Below are 20,019 nucleotides of genomic sequence, written 5' to 3' on the forward strand. Positions count from 1 at the left end.
AGGAAGCCCAGCTTCAATCACTGGCATTTCCAGGTGTGTGCCGTTTGTTTTTTTACATTATATCAGGAAGAAACATCTCCGCGAGAGAGCTTGGAGAGCAGCTATCGCAGGTGGTAGGACCAGGCTAGATAAAGCAGTGGTTTACCTCTGTTTGAGATAGTTTCATAATCTCACATGTTCACAGATGAATTTGAACTATAGTCAGCTTAGTTGAACTCAGGCACATCATGAGGAGCTGCAATGGGAAGGAGAAGCTGTCCCCACCTGCCCTGATCTCCAGAAAAATGGCAAAGGCAGCAGTCAGCTCGGTTCCAGGCATTGCCTGGTTAATGGGCAAGTTGTATCTAAGCCAAGCAGCACTAAGTGCCTCTCCTTTCCTTACAGTTCTTGTTTATTTCATCTGTTTGAACACGTATACCCTTCCCCACCACTCAGGGCATTTTACAACGTTTAAGATTACGATGTCATCAACATAGCCAGTATAAAACAGAGCCAAGGAGACTGGATCTTTTTTTAAAAAAAAAACAACAAGCATAAAAACATGATCTGCCACATACAACAAAAGCTCACTCTCCTCCATAGATTTGTCTGAGATTCAAAATAAACGAAGGCCCAATAAAAGGCAAGGCAATTTCAGACGGGAGGTTGAACGAGTTGTAACGTGCACTGAAATGCTGTGTGTGTGGCCTTACAGCGTAAGCATGGGCGGTTAACCCCAACTACTGCATCTGTCTGTCCTCTGTGACCACAAATATCCATTTTCTACCCCTCATTTTCCACACTCCCAATGTGTGGTTAATCTTTCTCTCTTATCCTTGATCACATTAAGGCAAGGATTCCAGATTCCAGATGTTGTTGGACTGCAACTCCCACCATCCCTGACAGTTGGCCATACTGGCTGGGCCTGGCAGATTCCAGCAACAACTGGTTTAGGGAGATGGATCACTCCCCCCCCCCCCGTAACTTCCCATGGTTGTGCAGGCTCTGAGAGACCCCCATCGTGATGAGTCTTCTGTAGGGTTGCAAAGAAAGTTGACTAGGCACTTGAAGAGCCGTCATGGTCGGCATGCTGAGTCCCTCTTGATTGCTGATTTTCCCCTGGTGTCAGCAGAGTGAAAGCCAATGCAGGTCTGTTTTCTTTTCTCAGAATGGACAGCGGAGCACCCGCCACTTGCCCCTCCTGCTGTTCCAAACCACACTCCCAACAACCAGGAGACAGTTCGAGATGCTCCAGTACAAGGTAAGTTGCTGTAATACGTATTTCTCTTTCGCACGAAGGAGAAAATAAAAAAAATGATTCAGAGTGTGTCATTATCAAATAAGATATCCTTTCTTGGGGGGGGGGGGGTGAAGTGCTCATGGAAAGGTTTTGCCTGATTTACAGTTAGAGGAAGGGTCTTCTTAGCTCAGTGGTAGAATCATAGAATCGTAGAGTTGGAAGGTGGTCCCTTCCAGGAATCTCAACTAAAGCATCCATGACAGATGACCATTCAACCTCGGCTTAAAAACTTCCAAGGAAGGAGAGTTCACCACCTCTTGTGGGAGTCTGTTCCACTGCCAAACAGCTCTTACTGTCAGAAAGTTTTTTTCCGAATGTTTTTTTCCGAATGTTTAGTCGGAATCACCTTATTTGCAGCTTGAAGCCATTGGTTCTAGTTGTACCTTCCAGAGCAGGAGAAAACAAGCTTGTTCCCTTTTCCATGTGACAGCCTTTAAGATATTTGAAGATGGCTGTCATATCTCCTCTCGGTCTCTTCTTTTCCAGGCTAAACATACCCAGCTCCTTCAAGCGCTCTGTGATCACAACCTTGGGGGGGGGGGTAGCTAAATAGAGCTGCCCAGAGCGGCTGGGGCAACCCAGTCAGATAGGTGGGATTTTCCTCGCTTACTGGTCTTCGGGAAGGGAGCAGGAGGGCTCCAACAGCATCCCAGAGCCCTCACACTGCCTTCCCAAAGCCCGATAAGCATGGCTGCGCCTTCCTTACCAACTTCTGGGAAGGAGATGTGAGGGCTCTGAGAACATCCCAGAGGCAGGCAAACAAGACATCTCCTTGATTACTGGGCTCTGGGGAGGTCGTGGGATGCCAGTAAGCAGGCTTCTGGCTTATGGTGGTTTCCAGGGGTTCCTGACTTTGCACAATTTTCCCTTTGTGCACCAACCCCCAGAACTGAAGCCTCTCACAAGTGCTAGGTCCACACTAGTGCTTTCTCATGCTCAATAGCTAGCCATGACTTAATGAGAAGTGCTAGTGCATGTGACTGTGTAAAGAAATCTCTCTCACACCAAACTAGCTTGGGACTAGCTCACTTCCTGTCCTGAAGCTTTTCTTTCCTCCCCCAAACAAATACCCTGGTGGAGTTATCCATTGTGTGAGAAGCATGAAGAAGCTGGTAGCTTGCTGCTCTCAAGCGCAAGGAACTTCTGTGCGCTTGCCTTTCTCACGCTTGTTCGGCACACTTGCCAATGCCTCTTTAGGACACGTTGAGTCAGGATGGCGGCATGTGTTGAGCCCATTCAGAAAACAAGTTCAGCATGTGCCAGTCCGTGGAAAACGTGTTGAGTTCAGCTCATTGAAAAGAACCATTGTGTGAACTGGGGCCTAAGCTGCACAGGCTGAAACACTTGGAAAAAATGAAGTCAGGTTGGAAAAGGCACTAAAATAGTACCGACTCTGCTGCCTTCTTATTATTTTATTAACATATTTTTATTGCTGGTATGTAAAGATGCAAATGGTAAAATTGCTAATGAATTTAAGTGAATAAATACATAACTTATCTCTTCTTCAGAGGTTCCCCATGGCATACTCATCTCCTTGCTTGGTGATTTTATACTTTCAAAAATCCATTCAGGCTCAAAAATAATTAGCACCGCTTAAAGCTTTGGTGTTCTGAGTCACCCTTGAGAGTCATATTATGTATCACCTTGTCGTCTTGGCTGGCGTGTGCAAAAACCTATTTTTGTAAATACCAAATTCACCCTTGCAGTGTTGAAAAGTATTCTCCTTCGCTGTGTGTAATTCTTCTGCAGCTTTCAATTCCATAGCTGTCCTGTGGGGAAGACGTATTTATCATGGCTATTTGGAAGGGGACAATGCCAACATAACATTATCTGCGGTTTGTTGTTCCCTCCTATGCATTTCGCCTGTGCGTGTTTCCAAGCAGTTCATCCTTGTACCCCCTTCTCAGTTTTCATCAGATATGATGCTCTCAGTTTCAGCTGCACAAAGAACAAAAGCATTCATCTGTCTTCCATGAGGCTGCAGCCCTATAAGGCAATGGGAGGAAAAATGTTATTTCTAATACTAGTGTGCAAATCGGTTCCTACGGATGTTGCGGGCATGGGTGGGGTTGGAATTAAAGGGGAAAGGACTCCATAGTTCAGTGGATGAGCACGTGGATAAGGGCCTAGATTCATTCTCCAGCGCATGCTGTAATATCAGGAAATATCTCAGCTCAAGAACTTGAGGAGCAGCCGCCAGACAATACTGTAGCTGATGAACCTGTGTTCTGACTTGGTGTAGGGCAATCTAGCATGAGATAAGCCGTTACACTTGCCATATTCTTACACCTGCTGTGTCTGTAAATGTATGCTGAGCCAAGCTTTGGCTCAGCCTTCGTCTGGGTTCATGGTTAAGCTCTCTGCAGACTAACCATGACCTGTAACCAAAAGCCAACCTTGGTTACTGCTCATGGTTAGTTTGAAGAGAGCTTAACCACGAGCCCTCTTAGCTCCATACAGTATGGTATCAGTTTATTGTTCTAGCCACAGGCAACGACAAACCCACAGCAACAGTACCAATAAAACAATACAGATTATGTGTTCGTAATGTGAGCCAACATCCATGATGTAATTCAGAGGTTACCAGAGGCACCAGCAAAGTCAAATCCACCTTGATTTCAAATTAAACCTCTGAATCACCACAATAATTGCAGTGATTTTATCTAACACCTTTCACCTGATTTTATTTTACTATTATTTTTTTGCAGCTAGTGCATAGAGGGCCATTCTGTGTGTTACAAAGCTATTATTGTCACTCAAAATAAACCAGAACACACACACACCCCACTCCTTAGTTCAATGTGGCAACCAAAAGGACCAGGGGGATCAAAGAGGAGATGCCACTCAATCAATCAATCAATCAATCAATCAGTCAGTCAGTCAATTTATTGTGCATAGCCTTTACAATGTACAGCAAAGGGCAAGGCAAGGATTTCCTCTGAAATCACACGACATACCCTATAAAAGTTTACAGCATAAAATTTTTAAAAAATAGAGAGCATTCACATATCCGGAATGAGCTTCTTAGCTGCCAGAGCAAATTTGGTTGCCAGGTGTGTAATCTCTAGATCTTTTATCAGCTAAAAGTTCGACTGTCACCTCCTAGGGCGATCAGTTAAAAATAGATTTTTTAAAAATCTTTGTGCATTGTATGTAGGGGGCAAATCCGCAGGTAGCACATGATATCCTTGACCTGATTGCCTCCATAAATGCATTTGCGTTCCATATGGGGAATTCCCCTCTTAAGTATGCTGATGGCATCTGCTGGAACCTTAGTTCAACAAATGCCCTACACAGTTGCAGGAAAGTCAGCGTCTCAAGGTAGTGGGGCCTTGAATGGTTGATCTTAATTTGGGGGTACCAAGTAGAGTTATGGGCAGCTACACTGGATGCTCTGTGTTGATTGGCATCCTGGTCAAAGAGCCAATTTCTAAGGTCACGTGAACTGAGGGCCAAATATTTCTCCATTTGGAGATTGTAAGCTCTAAGCTTATTGTAACACTTTGTCGCCAAGCCATCTGTCCCTGGACACCCATGAGTTTGCACTAAGCCATAGTTTGGCTAAGTGTGATGTGCAGGCCAGGCCTTTGACGATAACCGGCTGTACTTAATAAGGTTGTCTTGCTTTAAAAAGAAAAGCACTTTTGCAATTACGATGTGCATTACAGTGGGAATTAACTTGTATCGCTGCCCTTTAATTTCCTTTTGGATTGGATGTTACTGTATTAATTGCTGTAACAGTTCCAAGCGAAGAGAGATGGTCACGGCGATGCATTTTAATTGAGCCTCCTCCTTGGGGGAGAATGTACTCCCATCTTTTGAGCTTCCCGGGAGTTTCTCACCTGCTTGGGGGGAAAAGGAGCCCTCTGAAGCTTGGAAGCTTGCTCATCCTTAGAAGTGAGTTCATAGTGATGCTGAGAGAGGTTAAGGAAAGGGGGTAGTGGAGAGGCGTGCTTGTCTCTTCTTTCTTCTTTCTTACCTTCCTTGGCATGTTTATAAACTTCTGAAACTTCCACAGCAGGAAAGCCGTTTTTCACACGGAACCCATCTGAACTGAAAGGAAAGTTCATTCACACCAAACTGAGGAAAAGCAGCAGGGGTTTTGGTTTCACCGTCGTCGGCGGGGATGAACCGGATGAATTTCTTCAGATAAAGAGTTTGGTTCTTGATGGGCCTGCAGCCCTGGATGGCAAAATGGAAACAGGTAATGTCATTCTGGCTTCAAAAACACTCTCAAAATGCTTTGCGCTCATGTAATATTAGCAGCTGCTGTTTCCCAGAGAGTGGAGGTTTTTGAGCTTTTAAACCGTGAAGATCTGAGGTCAAATGGCAAGTTATGGCAAGTTAAGACACAGAATTGGTGGTGTATCGGTTTGCTGTGACCTCAGTCTATAAGGCTAATAAAGCCTCCCTTGATATAAGTGTTTAAAAGCACTCAGAAGCATGCAATAATTTTTTGGCCACTTGATCAATGAATCTCTGATGCTCAACAGAACAAGCAGGCTTGTCACAGTGTTGTATGCTGGACAAGTAATATTTTGTACCTAGATGGGATCCATTTGAAACATGGCACTCTACTGGAAGGGGTTGGCAAGCATTTGATGACCCCTTTTATGTAGCTCCTAGACATCGTCCAGATGTCGATGGACCACAACTCTTTATTGGCCATCCCTGTTTATTGGCTGAGGCTGATTTGACTCATACCGTTTTACAGCAGACTACATTCCAGCCATGTAAGAGCTCCACTCTCCAGGCGAGCAAGGGGATTATCACAGTTATAAGGCAGGTTTTTTGGGGGTTGGGGTTGGGGGGGTAATTGAAGAGTTTCTAATCAGCAACACTGAATGGCAGTTAAGTGTGTTGTAGTCGTCTGGAACCCAGCTACTTTGTTCCAGAAATTAAAAGAAGATTCCACTGCCTTTTGAAGTTATTTCTCAGTAAGTTAGTCTGCACGACCACCTCTGCAAGTGCCCGTGTCTTCTTATAAAAGTTTCATTGCATTGGGGATATTTAGGGATTCCCGTCTTAAAGCAAACTTATGGATAATATTTCATCCTTCACCTTTGTTTTTCATGGTGTTTCTGCTTTAAGGATAGGGAACCGAGGATTCAGACAAACCCAGGTCCGGACTCTAAATTCTGCCCATTTGACCACATTGGCTTGCTTGTCGCTCGTACGAAATTCCATTTTGGTTTTCCTGTGCTTTTCCTCTTCACAGTTGCTGTTAAAAAGTGATTAAAAAGTCTGAGGCATCCAAAGACAAATGCACTTGATTCTTCATGCCCGATAGGTTTGCGCATAACGTTTCTTAAAACAGCCACCACCCACGACACAAAATTTAAAAACTTGCCATAAAAGTGTGGGGGTTTTCAGACAGCTTCCGACATAGCAAAATGTGTTGAGTGTTTGCTGGTCATGTTTGCTGGTCAAATGTATGTTTAAAAAATATGACTGGATATGCACTTCGGCAAACCTACGGTAGTCCCCATGCCATGGTATGTTGATGCAACAGGCTTGCGTGTGTAAGTTCACAGACTTTCCCTCCACTTCCTCCCTAGGGGACGTTATCGTCAGCGTGAATGACACGTGTGTGCTGGGCCATACGCACGCTCAAGTTGTCAAAATCTTCCAGTCGATCCCCATCGGCGCCAGCGTGGATCTAGAACTCTGCCGAGGCTATCCTCTGCCTTTCGACCCCGACGATCCCAACACGAGCCTAGTGACCTCTGTGGCCATCTTGGATAAAGAACCGATCATTGTGAACGGGCAGGAGAACTATGACTCCCCGGCGAGTCACGGCAGCAAAACGGGGAAAGTAAACGGGATGAAGGAGCCCAGGCCCAGCAGCCCGGCTGAGGTTTCCTCGAATGGATCCCACGGCTACCCCAATGACACCGTCTCTTTGGCTTCTTCTATAGCGACGCAACCTGAACTCATCACTGTACATATAATCAAAGGGCCCATGGGCTTTGGCTTCACTATAGCAGACAGTCCCGGGGGCGGGGGACAGAGAGTGAAGCAAATCGTTGACAGCCCAAGGTGCCGAGGCCTAAAAGAAGGGGATCTTATAGTGGAAGTCAGTAAGAAGAATGTCCAGAATCTAACTCACAACCAAGTAGTGGATATGCTTATCGAATGCCCGAAAGGAAGCGAGGTGACACTGCTTGTACAGCGAGGAGGTAGGTGTGGTGTGTATTTTCTTTTCGTTCACACAGAACAGCACGGACTTAAAAGCAGCCTTTCCCAGCCAGGTGCCCTCCGGATGTTGTCAAACTTCAGTTCCCATCAGCTGCCAGTGGTCCGGGATGATGGGAGTTGTAGTTCGACGATTTCTGGGTGATACCAGGTTGGAGATGCCTGGCTTCAAACATATATGTTTGAATACACACAGCCACCAGAGACTGATGAAAACTGATAGTCATTTGCCTCTTCATTTGGATCATTGTTTTGAATAACCCTGTAGAAATATAACAAAAGATGTGTCCCTGGTATTCTAAGCTTATTTTAGATATGGAAGAGACTCGAGTCAATATGGCTCAGAATTGCTGAGAAGTGTTTTCTCGCTGAAAGTGGAATAGTTAAGCAAGCTCAATATTGAGATTCTTCATCATATACTTAGAAGCCTGGCAGTTTCGATTTTTTACTTTATTTTAAATGCATCCGTACCGATGCATTAGAAAAAGAAAATGACACATAGTATTAATCTTCCCATAGCAAACTGCATATGGAAATGGGAATCATGGTTGACATTTAAACTTCCTCATTATATATCCTGGGTATAATGAGATGGTGTGATCAGAAACTGCAGGTATCCAGTTTTAATGAGAATCTGAAATGATGAGTCAGCTGATTTTTGATTTATTTGTTTTTAATTTATCGGTCTCATTTCTGTCTTATATTTTAGTCCCGTATCAGTCGATCACCTTATTGCAGAAACAAAGGAAAGGAATTGCTATGACCTTGCTTTAGTTGCCATGCTCAACTTTTTGCATCCCCAGAAAGGTTTCTTTGATGCAGGGTGGATTTGATTTAAATCAAATCAATTAAAATCATGATTTAACTCATGATTTAAATCACTAGTCAGTAAGACTTGATTTAAATCATTATTATTTTTTACAGAAAGACTCATTTTTGCTGGTATAATCTTAATATTTACAACCAGATGAAGGTTTCATTTCTGGAATAATAAATTTCTAGAGTAGTTTTTACAGTTATATCAAAAATTACTGATTTGGTTATACTATTAGAAATACATAGACTGATAATTATGAAATTATTGTGAGGTTTAATAAGTTAACTGTTTATATTTGGGCAACTTTTCTGCTGTAATTTATTGGAAGGAGAAAAATAATCATTTCCTTAGTAACAATTGAAACAATTCATTTAACTAAAACAATAACATTATAGCATATGTATCCATGTTTGTTAACTGATGTGGTTAAACAATTTTTTTAAAACAAACAAACCTTAGACTGCATTTTAGCACACATGAAAAACTTAAATCCTTATTTCTTGATGAATAGCCTTTGGACTATAATGCAACTTAAATAGAAAACTATCTTTAGATAGATTTTTTTCATCCAAAAGCATTTTATTTTAAAAATGCAATTTAAATAAAAAAAATCTGATTTAAATAAAAAAAATCTGATTTAAATAAAACAATCATTTTTCTTTTTAAAAAAAATCATTGATTTTTATGCACCCTGCTTTGATGCTCAGTGCTTAATTATGCTTTCCACCTGCTGGAAAAGTGATTCAGTACTTTTCTGAGAGGAGGGACGGCTAATCACCTCCAAGCTGTGTCTCTTACCTTCTCATAACCTGCCCGACATCAGCTGTCTACATTCACGTGATCACAGCCAGGACATACACAAGCAGCTTTCCCCTACATGCAGTCCTTTTGCACCTGCTTCCTGGGAATGAGCAGGAAACAAACTAGGAAGCTACAGGTGAGCTTAATGTGGACTTCCAAATCTAGGCTTGTTCAGAAGCCATTAATCCTATTTTTTTCCACTTTGCACATCCTGAGAAGCTGTGGTTAACTGCAGCTTCTTGGTTTATCTCCCCACTTCCCCGAAGGGAAGAGCGAAGAGGGAGAAAAGGACTACGTTGTGAGTGGATGAAGCTCATCCTTACTTGTTGAGCTAGAATTTGGATGCACGAAGCTTTGCTCAGCCTCGGAATCACCCGGCAAGTTGCCACATGGACTGTGCTCCTACAGACTTGCTGCACCCATGGATCTGCAACCTTTGGGGGCTTGTTCCATCCCTATTTAGGAAATCTCTGCCAACCGTTTTACTTTCTCCCAGCAACAGGGCAGGAAACATGCTGCCATGTTTACAGGGGCTTTTTCAACTCCAGGGCTTTATTAACTCAGGTGTCTACCAGGTGGGCTGTTCCTGCCTGCCTGTGCTCTATCATAGGCAATCCCACGCCCTCTTTACACAATGCATACCTTCTGAGTAGCTCAGAGATTTTAGAAATCATCGGCACAATAAATGCATCTGTTCTCGACATCAGGACAATTCACAACCCCCCCCCAAAGCAGCAGTAATGGCTTGACCCATCTCAGTTTTCTAGTGTTTTTGATGATTTGGTAACTTCTATGTATACTGTATAGGGGACACGGGTGGCGCTGTGGGTTAAACCACACAGAGCCTAGGACTTGCCGATCAGAAGGTCGGCAGTTTGAATTCCCGTGACGGGGTGAGCTCCCGCTACTCGGTCCCAGCTCCTGCCAACCTAGCAGTTTGAAAGCACGTCAAAGTGCAAGTAGATAAATAGGTACTGCTCCGGCAGGAAGGTAAACGGCATTTCTGTGCAGTGCTCTGGTTCACCAGAAGCGGCTTAGTCATGCTGGCCACATGACCCGGAAACTATATGCCGGCTCCCTTGGCCAATAAAGCGAGATGAGCACCGCAACCCCAGAGTCAGCCACGACTGGACCTAATGGTCAGGGGTCCCTTTACCTTTACCTATGTATACTGTATGGAGCACTTTCACAAGGTTGGAGAATAGACAATATGGGCTGGAAGTCACCTTGCGATGACTCCATTCCAAAATGGGGAGAGGATATTATGACAGATTTTATGAGCTGCTAATGGTGTCTGCCTCGTTTTTTGCGTGCATTACTGCCTTTGCATGAAGGCAGGGAAAAGGGCAGGCTGGAGAGTTGGCACCTGGAATATAATTTGGCATAGTACTGTCATGCACACTAAGCCTGAGCTAACTAGAAGAATAGGCAATTGCATATACAATTTGTATTGTAAAAAATTATATACGCACACACAGAGCAAGCCCAAAGTTTTGAAATTATTTTTGTGGTTTCTAGACTTCCTTTATTACTTGTGCTTCTGGCGATCAAAGCAAAGAGTAGCAAAGAGAAACGAGTCTTTTAGTAGTTGTATAGGCAAGGAAGCATTAACTGATGCGGCTCATTCCTGTGGGGATAAGAAATATTTCACCTTCTGAAGCACCCAGTTCCCCAAAACTATTTTAGGTTACAGAGTCCTTTTCTTTTCTTTTTACAACCACCGACTGTTGCCTGTTCCTTTTCTAGAGCCATAGGTCCCTGATACGGGTATCAGTATTCATAATTTTGCTACGCTTCTGAGAAGTGTGTGTGTGTGACTCCCCCTTTATGATTGAACTCTTTCCCCATCTATCTTGAAGGAGATGATTCTGCGGGTTGCATTTCCCTCCTTCTCCCTCTGCTGTCCACTGAAGAGAGTGCTGGGGAGACGCCTTGATGTCAGGCGTTTATTTTATTAACACGCTGCTTGTGTTCACGCCGGCTTCCTCTGCTGCGTGGCACAAAAGGCTGGTTTTCAGAGTTGTCGAAAGAATTTGTCAGCGGTGGTTACTAAGGCAGAGAAATATCAGAAATGGATGAGTAATAGATTTGAAAAGCTCACCCAGCTCCGGGCCGCTCGTGTGCTCTTGACAATTATGCCTGATTGTTAAAATGCAAGGCGCATAGCCAGGGAAAGAGCAGCCCGTAAAATATTTACTACAATGCATCTTCATCTGGAGCTGTGACTTGTGATATTAGACTTGCTTGTGCCCACAGACCCTGTCAGGTTAAGGGACGAGAAGAGGGAGGTAAATGAAGGAGATGCGGAGGAAAAATAAAGCACCGTGTGAAAATAAAACCCTATAACCCACAATATTGTTGCGTATGCTGTCTCAAAGTTACTCATCAAATAAAGCGAGGTTTGATTCAATAGGTTACAGTAAGTGCCTGAAAACAGAACTATGTGGGTGCTGTTTTGGATAAAGCAATTCTCTGTCTTGTTTGTTTGGTTTCAGCTATGCTGTCATATTTCCACAAAAACGAGGAGTCAAAATGTATGACTGAACTTTTATTGAACCATAGAGCTAGCTGCTTTTGTACCATCAGCAGCCATGTGTTCTGAAGTATCCGTTGCATCAAGATTATAATGTATGAATCAGGCAATTGGAAGAAGAGTTTGCTGCCACACTTTTAATGCACTGTGGTGTTTCTTTATAAACAGCCATGGCTTCCCCCAAGGAATTTTGAGAGCTCTGGGTTAGACTAGATGACTCACAGAGTCCCTTACAACTCCACAGTTCTATGATTCTATTATTTATATTGCAGATACAGTATCTCATACCATTTCCTAAGCTTGCACAATTGGCACGAAGTTTGGAATGCTGGGAAGACTGTTGTAGAAAATTAAGCAAATAGGCAATTAGTATAATTGAGATGGAAAAATAATTTTAGCCCGCAGGGAATATGGTGGAAATAAATTCTCTTCCATTTGCATAACACTGTTGTTGTGCAACATGTGCAAAATTTGGGTATGCAGCTGTCGGCTGGTTATGTTGGCGGTTTGTTGGTTAAAAGTACCAGGAAGTGGGAGAGGATTTTCTTTTGAGTAATCGATCAGATGTTTTAAGTAGACCCTTGAAATGAGGCTAAGGAAAAGGTGGCCAAAGCCAGTCCTGTTTCTGTTGGGTTATACAACAGCAGCAGCAGCAACAAAAAAACAAGTTCTTTGAACAGACCTCAAGTATTTGGTGCCAATTCCATAGGGCTAGTTGTGTAAAGTCATTGGAACTCCCCCCTCAGGGGGGAAAAATACCCAGAATTTCGTAGCACCTTAAAGATCATCTGATTTATTGTGACATAATCTTTCATGGGCTAAAGCTCACTTTATCAGATACATCTGATAAAGTGGGCTCTGGTCCATGAAGGCTTATGCTACAATAAATCTGATAGCCTTTAAGCTGCTACAAGACCCTGTTCCTGTTCTTGGTGCTTAATGGACAATACCATCTAGTTTAAACAAAGTCCTTGCTAACACTGTTAAATTTCAGTAACGGGCCCTTCTGCAAAATAATAATAATTCAGTTATTATCTGTGTTTTATTGCTAGGCATTCCCTAGCCTTGTGCTGGTGTTTTATATCAGATGTGATTTGATATAACACAAGGTGGCACAGCAGAACCTTATATTGTGCATTAAACAAGGCAGATTTAACTAGAGATGATATTCTCCATTCTCCCAGCTATTCCTTACATGCCGGTAACTCGAGCAGACGTTAAATTGTCTCAGCTAAGAGGACAACCATATTTTATCCTGGCTTGCTGAGAGCAGATTGCCATGCTATGCTCAGCACAAGGGGCTTCTGTGCATAATTTGGGAAGCATGAAATACTGAGGCCGCAGCTGAGTTTGGTTGGAAAGGTTGCAGCTGAGTGATTGATTAAGCATCCCCGTAAACACACGACGCCAGTAGGCTCAAGGAGGTGCCTAGGCATAGCTGTCAACGTTTTCCTTTTTTTAAGGGAAATTCCCTTATTCCGAATAGGATTCCTCGCAAGAAAAGGGAAAAGTTGACACATATGTGCCTAGGATTCAAGGAAATGGCTGTAGTAGTTGCTCAGAGTGAGTCACGGGACCCCTAGCGCACATCCGTTGTCCCGGGAAGGCATAAATGGCTTGCAGGTGCATTCTGCTTCTTGAGAATGGCTCTGCAGCGTCTTGGGATTTGGCTATTACCAGATACAGGACAGCCCTTTCCCTTTCAGCAGGGGTCTAGAAAAATGCAAATATGAGGAGGCTCGCTTTTGTTTGCAGTTGCTGTTTGTGTCGCTTACATTAATATAGGCTAACCATTAGGCCCTCCATATAGGATTTTAGGGTCAGAAGGGACCATCAGGATCATCTAGCCCCTGAAATGCAAGAATCTTTTGCCCATGATCCTGAGATCATGCTCTACCGTCATCCTAACCTTTGGCCACGCTGGTTGGGGCTGATTGGAGTTAGTGTCCAACAGCATCTGAGGAGCCACAGGTTGCCCATATTTGTGCCCGAGCTTTAAGCTGATATTGTGGCTTTGTGAAAAGTGGGAGAAATTTCTCTCTCTCCCTCCCTCCCTCTTGGGGATTACCTGTTGAGCAGACCGGCCACAGATGGAGTTCAGGCAAGACAATCCCACTTAATATAACACATAATGTATTGTGCTCAGCATCATAAGATGTAGTTAGCTTCGATGCCTTTTTAAGGAAGACCCCCCTCCCCAATTAATCAAGTTAATGGAGCATGGATACCTATTAGCAATTAGCCATAAAAGGTGGATTGCAACTCCATGTTCCGAGGCATTCTCCTCAGTCTGGTCCCCTGCAGGTGTTGTTGGACTTCAGCTCCCATCATTCTCAGCCAGCATAAGCAATGGCCAGGGATGATGGGAGTTATGAGTCTAAAACACCTGAAGGGCACCAGCTTGGGGAAGGTTTTTCATAAGCAAGAAATAAGTGGATTCCATAGGTAGAGGGAGGCCAACAACCAAGAAGGGCCTTGTGTGCTGTCTGAAGCGTAGCCATTGTTGAAAACAAAGTTTTATCTCATACAGTTTAATTGGTAAACTGCTGTTGCTATTTTGCCCTTCTCATTTTTTCCATTTTTGGAGTTGCCTCACGATAATAACATGAATGAGAACTCCAGGAAACAACACTTATCAGAGCTTGGCCTCTGTTTTATTTATGGTATATCAGTAAAAGTTATAAAGTGAGTATTGTGAGAATTTTTTGAAAGCCCCTTTGAGAACTTATTGGGGAAATAAAATGGGATATACCATATTTTTCCATGTACCAGACTAGGTTTTCCCCCCTAAGAAATAATGTACAAAATTTGGGGGCGTCTTATACACAGATAGATCTCCCCCCCCCCATTTTCTTAAATCAGAGCCCCCCAAAATAGAAGGCGTCTTATACACGGGGGGTCTTATAGACAGAAAAATATGGTAATTAGGTATTCTAAAATAAATAAATAAAAAGACTGCATGTGCATTAACACAAAGATGCTGTGCAGCCTGTGATTTCACACACTGCAGCTGCTGAGGTGTATTTTGAATGCTGATAATATATTCTGAGGTAATTTTGTTTTTCTAGTGTCTTTTTAATTGAGGGAAAAGAGGCCACAGCACAGTGGTAGAACAAGTCCTTTGCATGTAGAAGACACCAAGTTTCTGGTGTCCTGATTCCTGCATAAAACCAACAACAGGTGCCCTTGCTTACAGGTAAAGAAGTTGATTTTTATTATAGCAGCCTTACTGGTACAAACTCCAAGACTAGGAAGGAGTAAAATCTAGTCCAGATGGTCTTACAAGGCAAAGGAGTAATATCTACACATCCAGTCTGGGAGCAAAGACCAAGATTCAGGAGATCACTATTAGCAACTGCACAGGAGCTGTGAGGTTGTTCCAACAAGTTTCCCTGCCCTACCCACCAAGCTTGTAAGCAGAGGTGGCAAATGGCCAAGCTATGCATGAAAATCTGTGTCCCTGTGGGAATTCTTGGCCTGTAGGTATAGAGTCCCTGAGAGACAGCACATCCCTTTCTGAATCCCTCCCCCCTCTGTCAGAGCAGGTCATGCCCGTGAGCCGTCCTCATCCTTCACATTTAGGGAAGAAGGCAGGGAGTCTCCTATCTTGTCAGTAGATCTGAGAACATGCAAGGGGACAGGGTGGGGGCATCATCACAAAGGCTGTGCCATGTAGACTCCTTCTAAGTTCTCCTCCTCAAATGCCTCCCACTCCTGGGTCTGAATCAGAGTGCTCCATGGGAACCGTGACCCCCTGCATCAGGGGAAAGATCTCTGCATGAGAAAGTAGACAGCCCTGAAGTAGATGGAACAGTCTCAGAATATGACAGCTTCATAATAAGCATCCTCTGGGATTTTTAAGCCGCTTTGGACAGTCTGTTGCATAGTGTACAGCAAGTGGCATACTCACTTGTTGCTGGGTGAGGCATTGAGGCAGCTAGCCTGTGTGTCCCTAAGCAAGTGTGCAAGCAACTGTGTCCCTCCTCCACCGTCCATCAGTGGTTTGAGCAAAGCAATGAATTAGTGAAGCACCAGGTTCAAGACAGAGGGCTGACACTTGGATCCAGGTACAAGCATGAGTGGCTGCTCTGTTTCTGCCCATTCCTGCCTGGTCTAACTGTTTGCAACTGGTGCGAGAAGAGAATGATTCTAAGCACACAGAGAAGGAGACAGCTGAAGTCAGTAGATGGTGATTTACAACTTGTATGTTGATTACCTTGGTCTTTTCTTGTTGAATATGAACGGCATGGTGGAAAGATAGCCATTTCCCTGTTCCGTGTGATCACTAGCCCTTCAGTGAAGAATTCTTTGCAAAAAATTGTTCTTTCAGCTCAGTTCCACTGATTCTACACCTTGAAGATGCAAAAAATAAAATAAAAATCAAACTTTGAGGAGTTCTGAGCTCTGGCTTGGGAAAAGTGAATGTAGAATTAGAACCAGAAACGAGTTGCATGCATGTATCTTTTGGACCTGCATTCTCTTGACAAAGCTAACACTGTGCTTCATAAGTTATGATGTATACATTTTTTTATTTTAAAAACACACTTCTAAAGGATTTGCTTGTGCAAGCAATCAAATCCCCCCAAAAACCCCAACCCATCCAGGCTTTCTGTCTTCTTTCCCCCTCTTTTTATTTTGTACCAAGCCTGGAGTCGTTTTGACTTTCACAAAGTCCTTGAAATGGGGCTTTATTCATCTAATCTTTTATTAAAATTCTGCTGGCAACGTTTTATGCAGAGTTAGTTTAGTATCCTCCTGCCTTCTCCACCAAAGAGCATTATTGACCATTAGTGTTAATAATTAAGAGCTCCTTGTTTTGCACTTGGAAGTCAAACATATTGACGTGCATTTTCTGAGTCACGGGGAGCTTACATTGGCTCCCTGGCCCGTGGTGAGAGATTTGTTTTACACTTTTATTGTCTGTCTAGAGTAAGATGGATGCCCCTGTTTTAAAAATACATAGAAATGTCTCCCTTTTTCAGGTACCCAGGGAAGCTGAGAGGCATCCCTTATCTCGGAATGTACCCAGTGTTCTAACTTTCTGTAGAATCGCCAACCCAGCTCTGTTTGCGTTTCATGTTGAAGTCTTGATCTGCCAATACAGAGGTCCACGAGCTCTCAGGGTTGATTAGTTTTGCACTAATATCAGGAAAGGCGGGCATTCAAGAAGGTCTTAAGTTCTGTTGGTTAATGAGCTTGATTATTAATTACTTTAGGTTATTATATTGATAGCTGCCCACATGATTCATGGAACTCCAGACTGACCATCTATTTTAGAAAGCAATAAAAATTCCCCGTTCAGAGAGCAGCACAAATGTTGTGCAAAGAGAATTTATTAATATAGCAAGAAACTCTGTAGCTGATAGTTTCCCCCCATAATATAGTAAAACATCAAAGTCATTATGAAACAGTAAAAGTATTACATACGAAATGCTTAATAGCGCGTGATTATCCTTTTTCCCAAAGTGTCATTTGCTAAGTAGAAGAAGCTGCTCCCAAACACGGCTTTAAGAGCACTGAACAATGAGAGAAATGTTTTGGTTCAGATGTTTATGATAATCTCAGTGATAATTAGTTTCATTTAAATGCTCTACTCCCTTCTTTTGGGAGGAACCCTGTGCATACACATGATTCCTTTAACTGATAGGAATATTAAATTAGTCTTGGGCATGAATTCCTTTTTGCAAAGAAAGTAAGTTTTAACGTATTACAGTGATAGCTAAAATGAATATAGCCTCTATTTTATTTTTTTATTTCTGTGAGGAGCTGGATCTGTTTGTAATTATTTGCTGTGAGACTTCCCGTCCAGTAGAGGGCACTAGTTCCATTCACTCATGTCTCCATTTCTTTGTGCTCAAACCACCTCTATCTACTCCTAATGCTTCTCTCCTACTACAAAAGGGCCATTGCTGAGTGATAGAGCTCATGCTTTGTATACACGAGCCCTAGTTCAGTCCCTAGCATCTCCAGGTAGGGATAGGAAAGACTCCTTCCTCCAGTGTTGGAGGCCCACTGTCAATCAATGTTGACAATCCTGAGCCAGATGGATGCAATGGACTGACTTGGTAGCTAGTAGTCATGGCTAGTCTTATCCACCATGAAATGGTCTTGTTATGTACTGAAGTTCTCACCCTGGGCCAGCAGAGGGATACTGCAGGTAGTTTTCACTCACGTCCACATATGCAAATAAGGGATTGAAAGTGACGTTCAGTGATTGGATAGTTACAGAAAATGGTTACTGTTGCGTTCTAGTGGAGCTCTATATAAGCAGGCTGGCAGAACCCTTCAGTTCAGTTCTGTTCTGGCCTGTGAATAAACAAAGCTGTTTGAAGAATCACTGTGTCGTCTGATATGCTCACCCACAATTTAACAGGTCTAATCCTCTTTTAATCCATCGCTGCCAACTTTGGGAGTGAACACCATACTTTTTATTTATGCGCTGTGTGAAGAAATATTTATTTTCTCCACCCTGCATCTTCCAGCATTCAGCTTCATCGAATGTCTGCGAGTTCTAGTGTCGCAAGAGAGGGCGAAAAAGGTTTCCCTATTCAGTTTCGCCATGCCATGCTACACTTTTCTGGAGTGTAATGATCCTGCTGCACTTTCATTTTCTACAGCACTCCACTGGAGGTCATGTTGTAGGCTAGCCTTGATGAGAGTTGAATGCAACTTTGCAACAAGCGATAGCTTAGCACACTATGCATGCAATCATTATCAAGCTGGACATTTATAACACCCTCCAGAGTGAACATTTTGCCATGCATCCCTGTTAAATCAGAGAATGGGGAGGAACGTCAGAATCTCCAGACTTAGTGATGATGACCAACTTACTATATAAATGCTAAAGTAAGTTTTCTTGGGTAGATGGCTATATTCCCCCAAGACAATGACTGATGGCAAGGGGAAGGCTAAGTCTCATCTTTCACTGCATGACATTTACAGCAAGTTACCTTCTTGCTGCTTGCTAATGAAATCTTCTTGGGGAGTTTCTCTTTGTTACCCTAGCAGAGACAGTTCTAATCCGTGGCATTCATTAGCTTAAAAATACTTGTTTGTGAAACCTATCCCCCTTTCAGTCTTGGTGGTGATGCAGTTGTTAACTTTGGGCTGTATCCAATGCTAATCCTACTCAGAACAGACCCCCCGAAGTTAATGGATGTGGGTTAAACCACAGAGCCTAGGACTTGCCGATCAGAAGGTCAGCAGTTCGAATCCCTGCAACGGGGTGAGCTCCCATTGCTCGGTCCCTGCTCCTGCCCACCTAGCAGTTTGAAAGCATGTCAGAGTGCAAGTAGATAAATAGGGACCGCTCCAGCGGGAAGGTAAACGGAGTTTCCTTGCGCTGCTCTGGTTTGCCAGAAGCGGTTTAGTCATGCTGGCCACATGACCCGGAAGCTGTCTGCGAACAAACGCCGGCTCCCTCGGCCAATAAAGCGAGATGAGCGCCGCAACCCCAGAGTCGGCCATGACTGGACCTAATGGTCAGGGGTCCCTTTACCTTTTTACTTTGAGTAGATCTTGGTTAGATGCAACCTTTTGCATATTTATTTCTGCATGTTTGATTAAGGGATGTGCTCAAGCAGAGTACACAAAGGAGGAGGAGCAAGTGTGATGCCTTTCCAGTGTCATTGGACGACAGCTTCCATCATTTGTGATCATTGGCCCTCCTTGCTGGGATTGATGGAAGTTGTAGCGCAGCATTTTCAGAAGGGCATCACGTTGCTACCCTAATAAAGGGCAGCAGTGTCTGTGGAAGTCAGCTAAAGAACGGCAGTGTTAATACTGCCAATCTTCAAATGCACAGGGAAATCCTCAGCTGTGGTTTCTTGTTGGCCGGTAGTGCTGCTCCTTGTCCTTCAGTTGAGAATACACAATGCAGATTGCGGCACATTTATTTCCTGGCTCAGTCATTGGCAGCTAGAATTACAGTTGTAAATATGCCCTGATTTTAAATTAGAAAGCACCACTCTATAGGCAAGTATTAACAAGAAAGTCTTCTCTAGGCTGTTCCTTGTGATGGTACATTTTGTCTGGATGCAAACCGCCTGTGTTGTATATGTGTGTTTTTCATACAAAACGTGTGTGTTAGCTTGTTTTGGTAAGAGGTCAATTACTGCTTGTTCTGCAACAAACTCTGCCAAAGAGCAAAACCCTTGCAAGATTCCTGGGCCCTTGAAACGCCAAGCAGTAGCTTGTGTATATTTCCCACCAATTTTCCCCAGCTATTTTCATTGGGGAGGAGGGCGGGGGGGGGGGCAGCTGGAATTAATGGCAAACATTGAGAGGGAAGGTTTTTTCAGTCATTCATGTTTATTACATTTTAACATTTAATAACCCTGGTGCCATAAGCAAATCCCTTGTTCATTTTAAAAATGCAAAAGTTTTTCTTTGCTG

The 20,019-nt window shown here is 43.4% G+C and overlaps 1 protein-coding gene across 13 annotated transcripts in view; it reads left to right on the forward strand.

The window, feature by feature from the left end:
• Positions 1-20,019, forward strand: part of MAGI1 (membrane associated guanylate kinase, WW and PDZ domain containing 1) — a 480,056-nt gene that overhangs the window by 396,519 nt on the left and 63,518 nt on the right. For 11 of the 13 annotated variants that reach the window (XM_080995595.1, XM_080995596.1, XM_080995599.1 and 8 more), the window contains 3 exons: positions 1,148-1,240; positions 5,298-5,483; positions 6,838-7,458. In XM_080995595.1, the coding sequence (XP_080851721.1) occupies positions 1,148-1,240; positions 5,298-5,483; positions 6,838-7,458 (900 nt within the window). The remainder of the gene's footprint in view (positions 1-1,147; positions 1,241-5,297; positions 5,484-6,837; positions 7,459-20,019) is intronic. The other 2 variants (XM_080995598.1, XM_080995603.1) reach the window with 1 other exon arrangement.

Source organism: Podarcis pityusensis, assembly GCF_964106645.2.
Source record: "Podarcis pityusensis genome assembly, chromosome: 2".
Taxonomy (NCBI): domain Eukaryota; kingdom Metazoa; phylum Chordata; class Lepidosauria; order Squamata; family Lacertidae; genus Podarcis; species Podarcis pityusensis.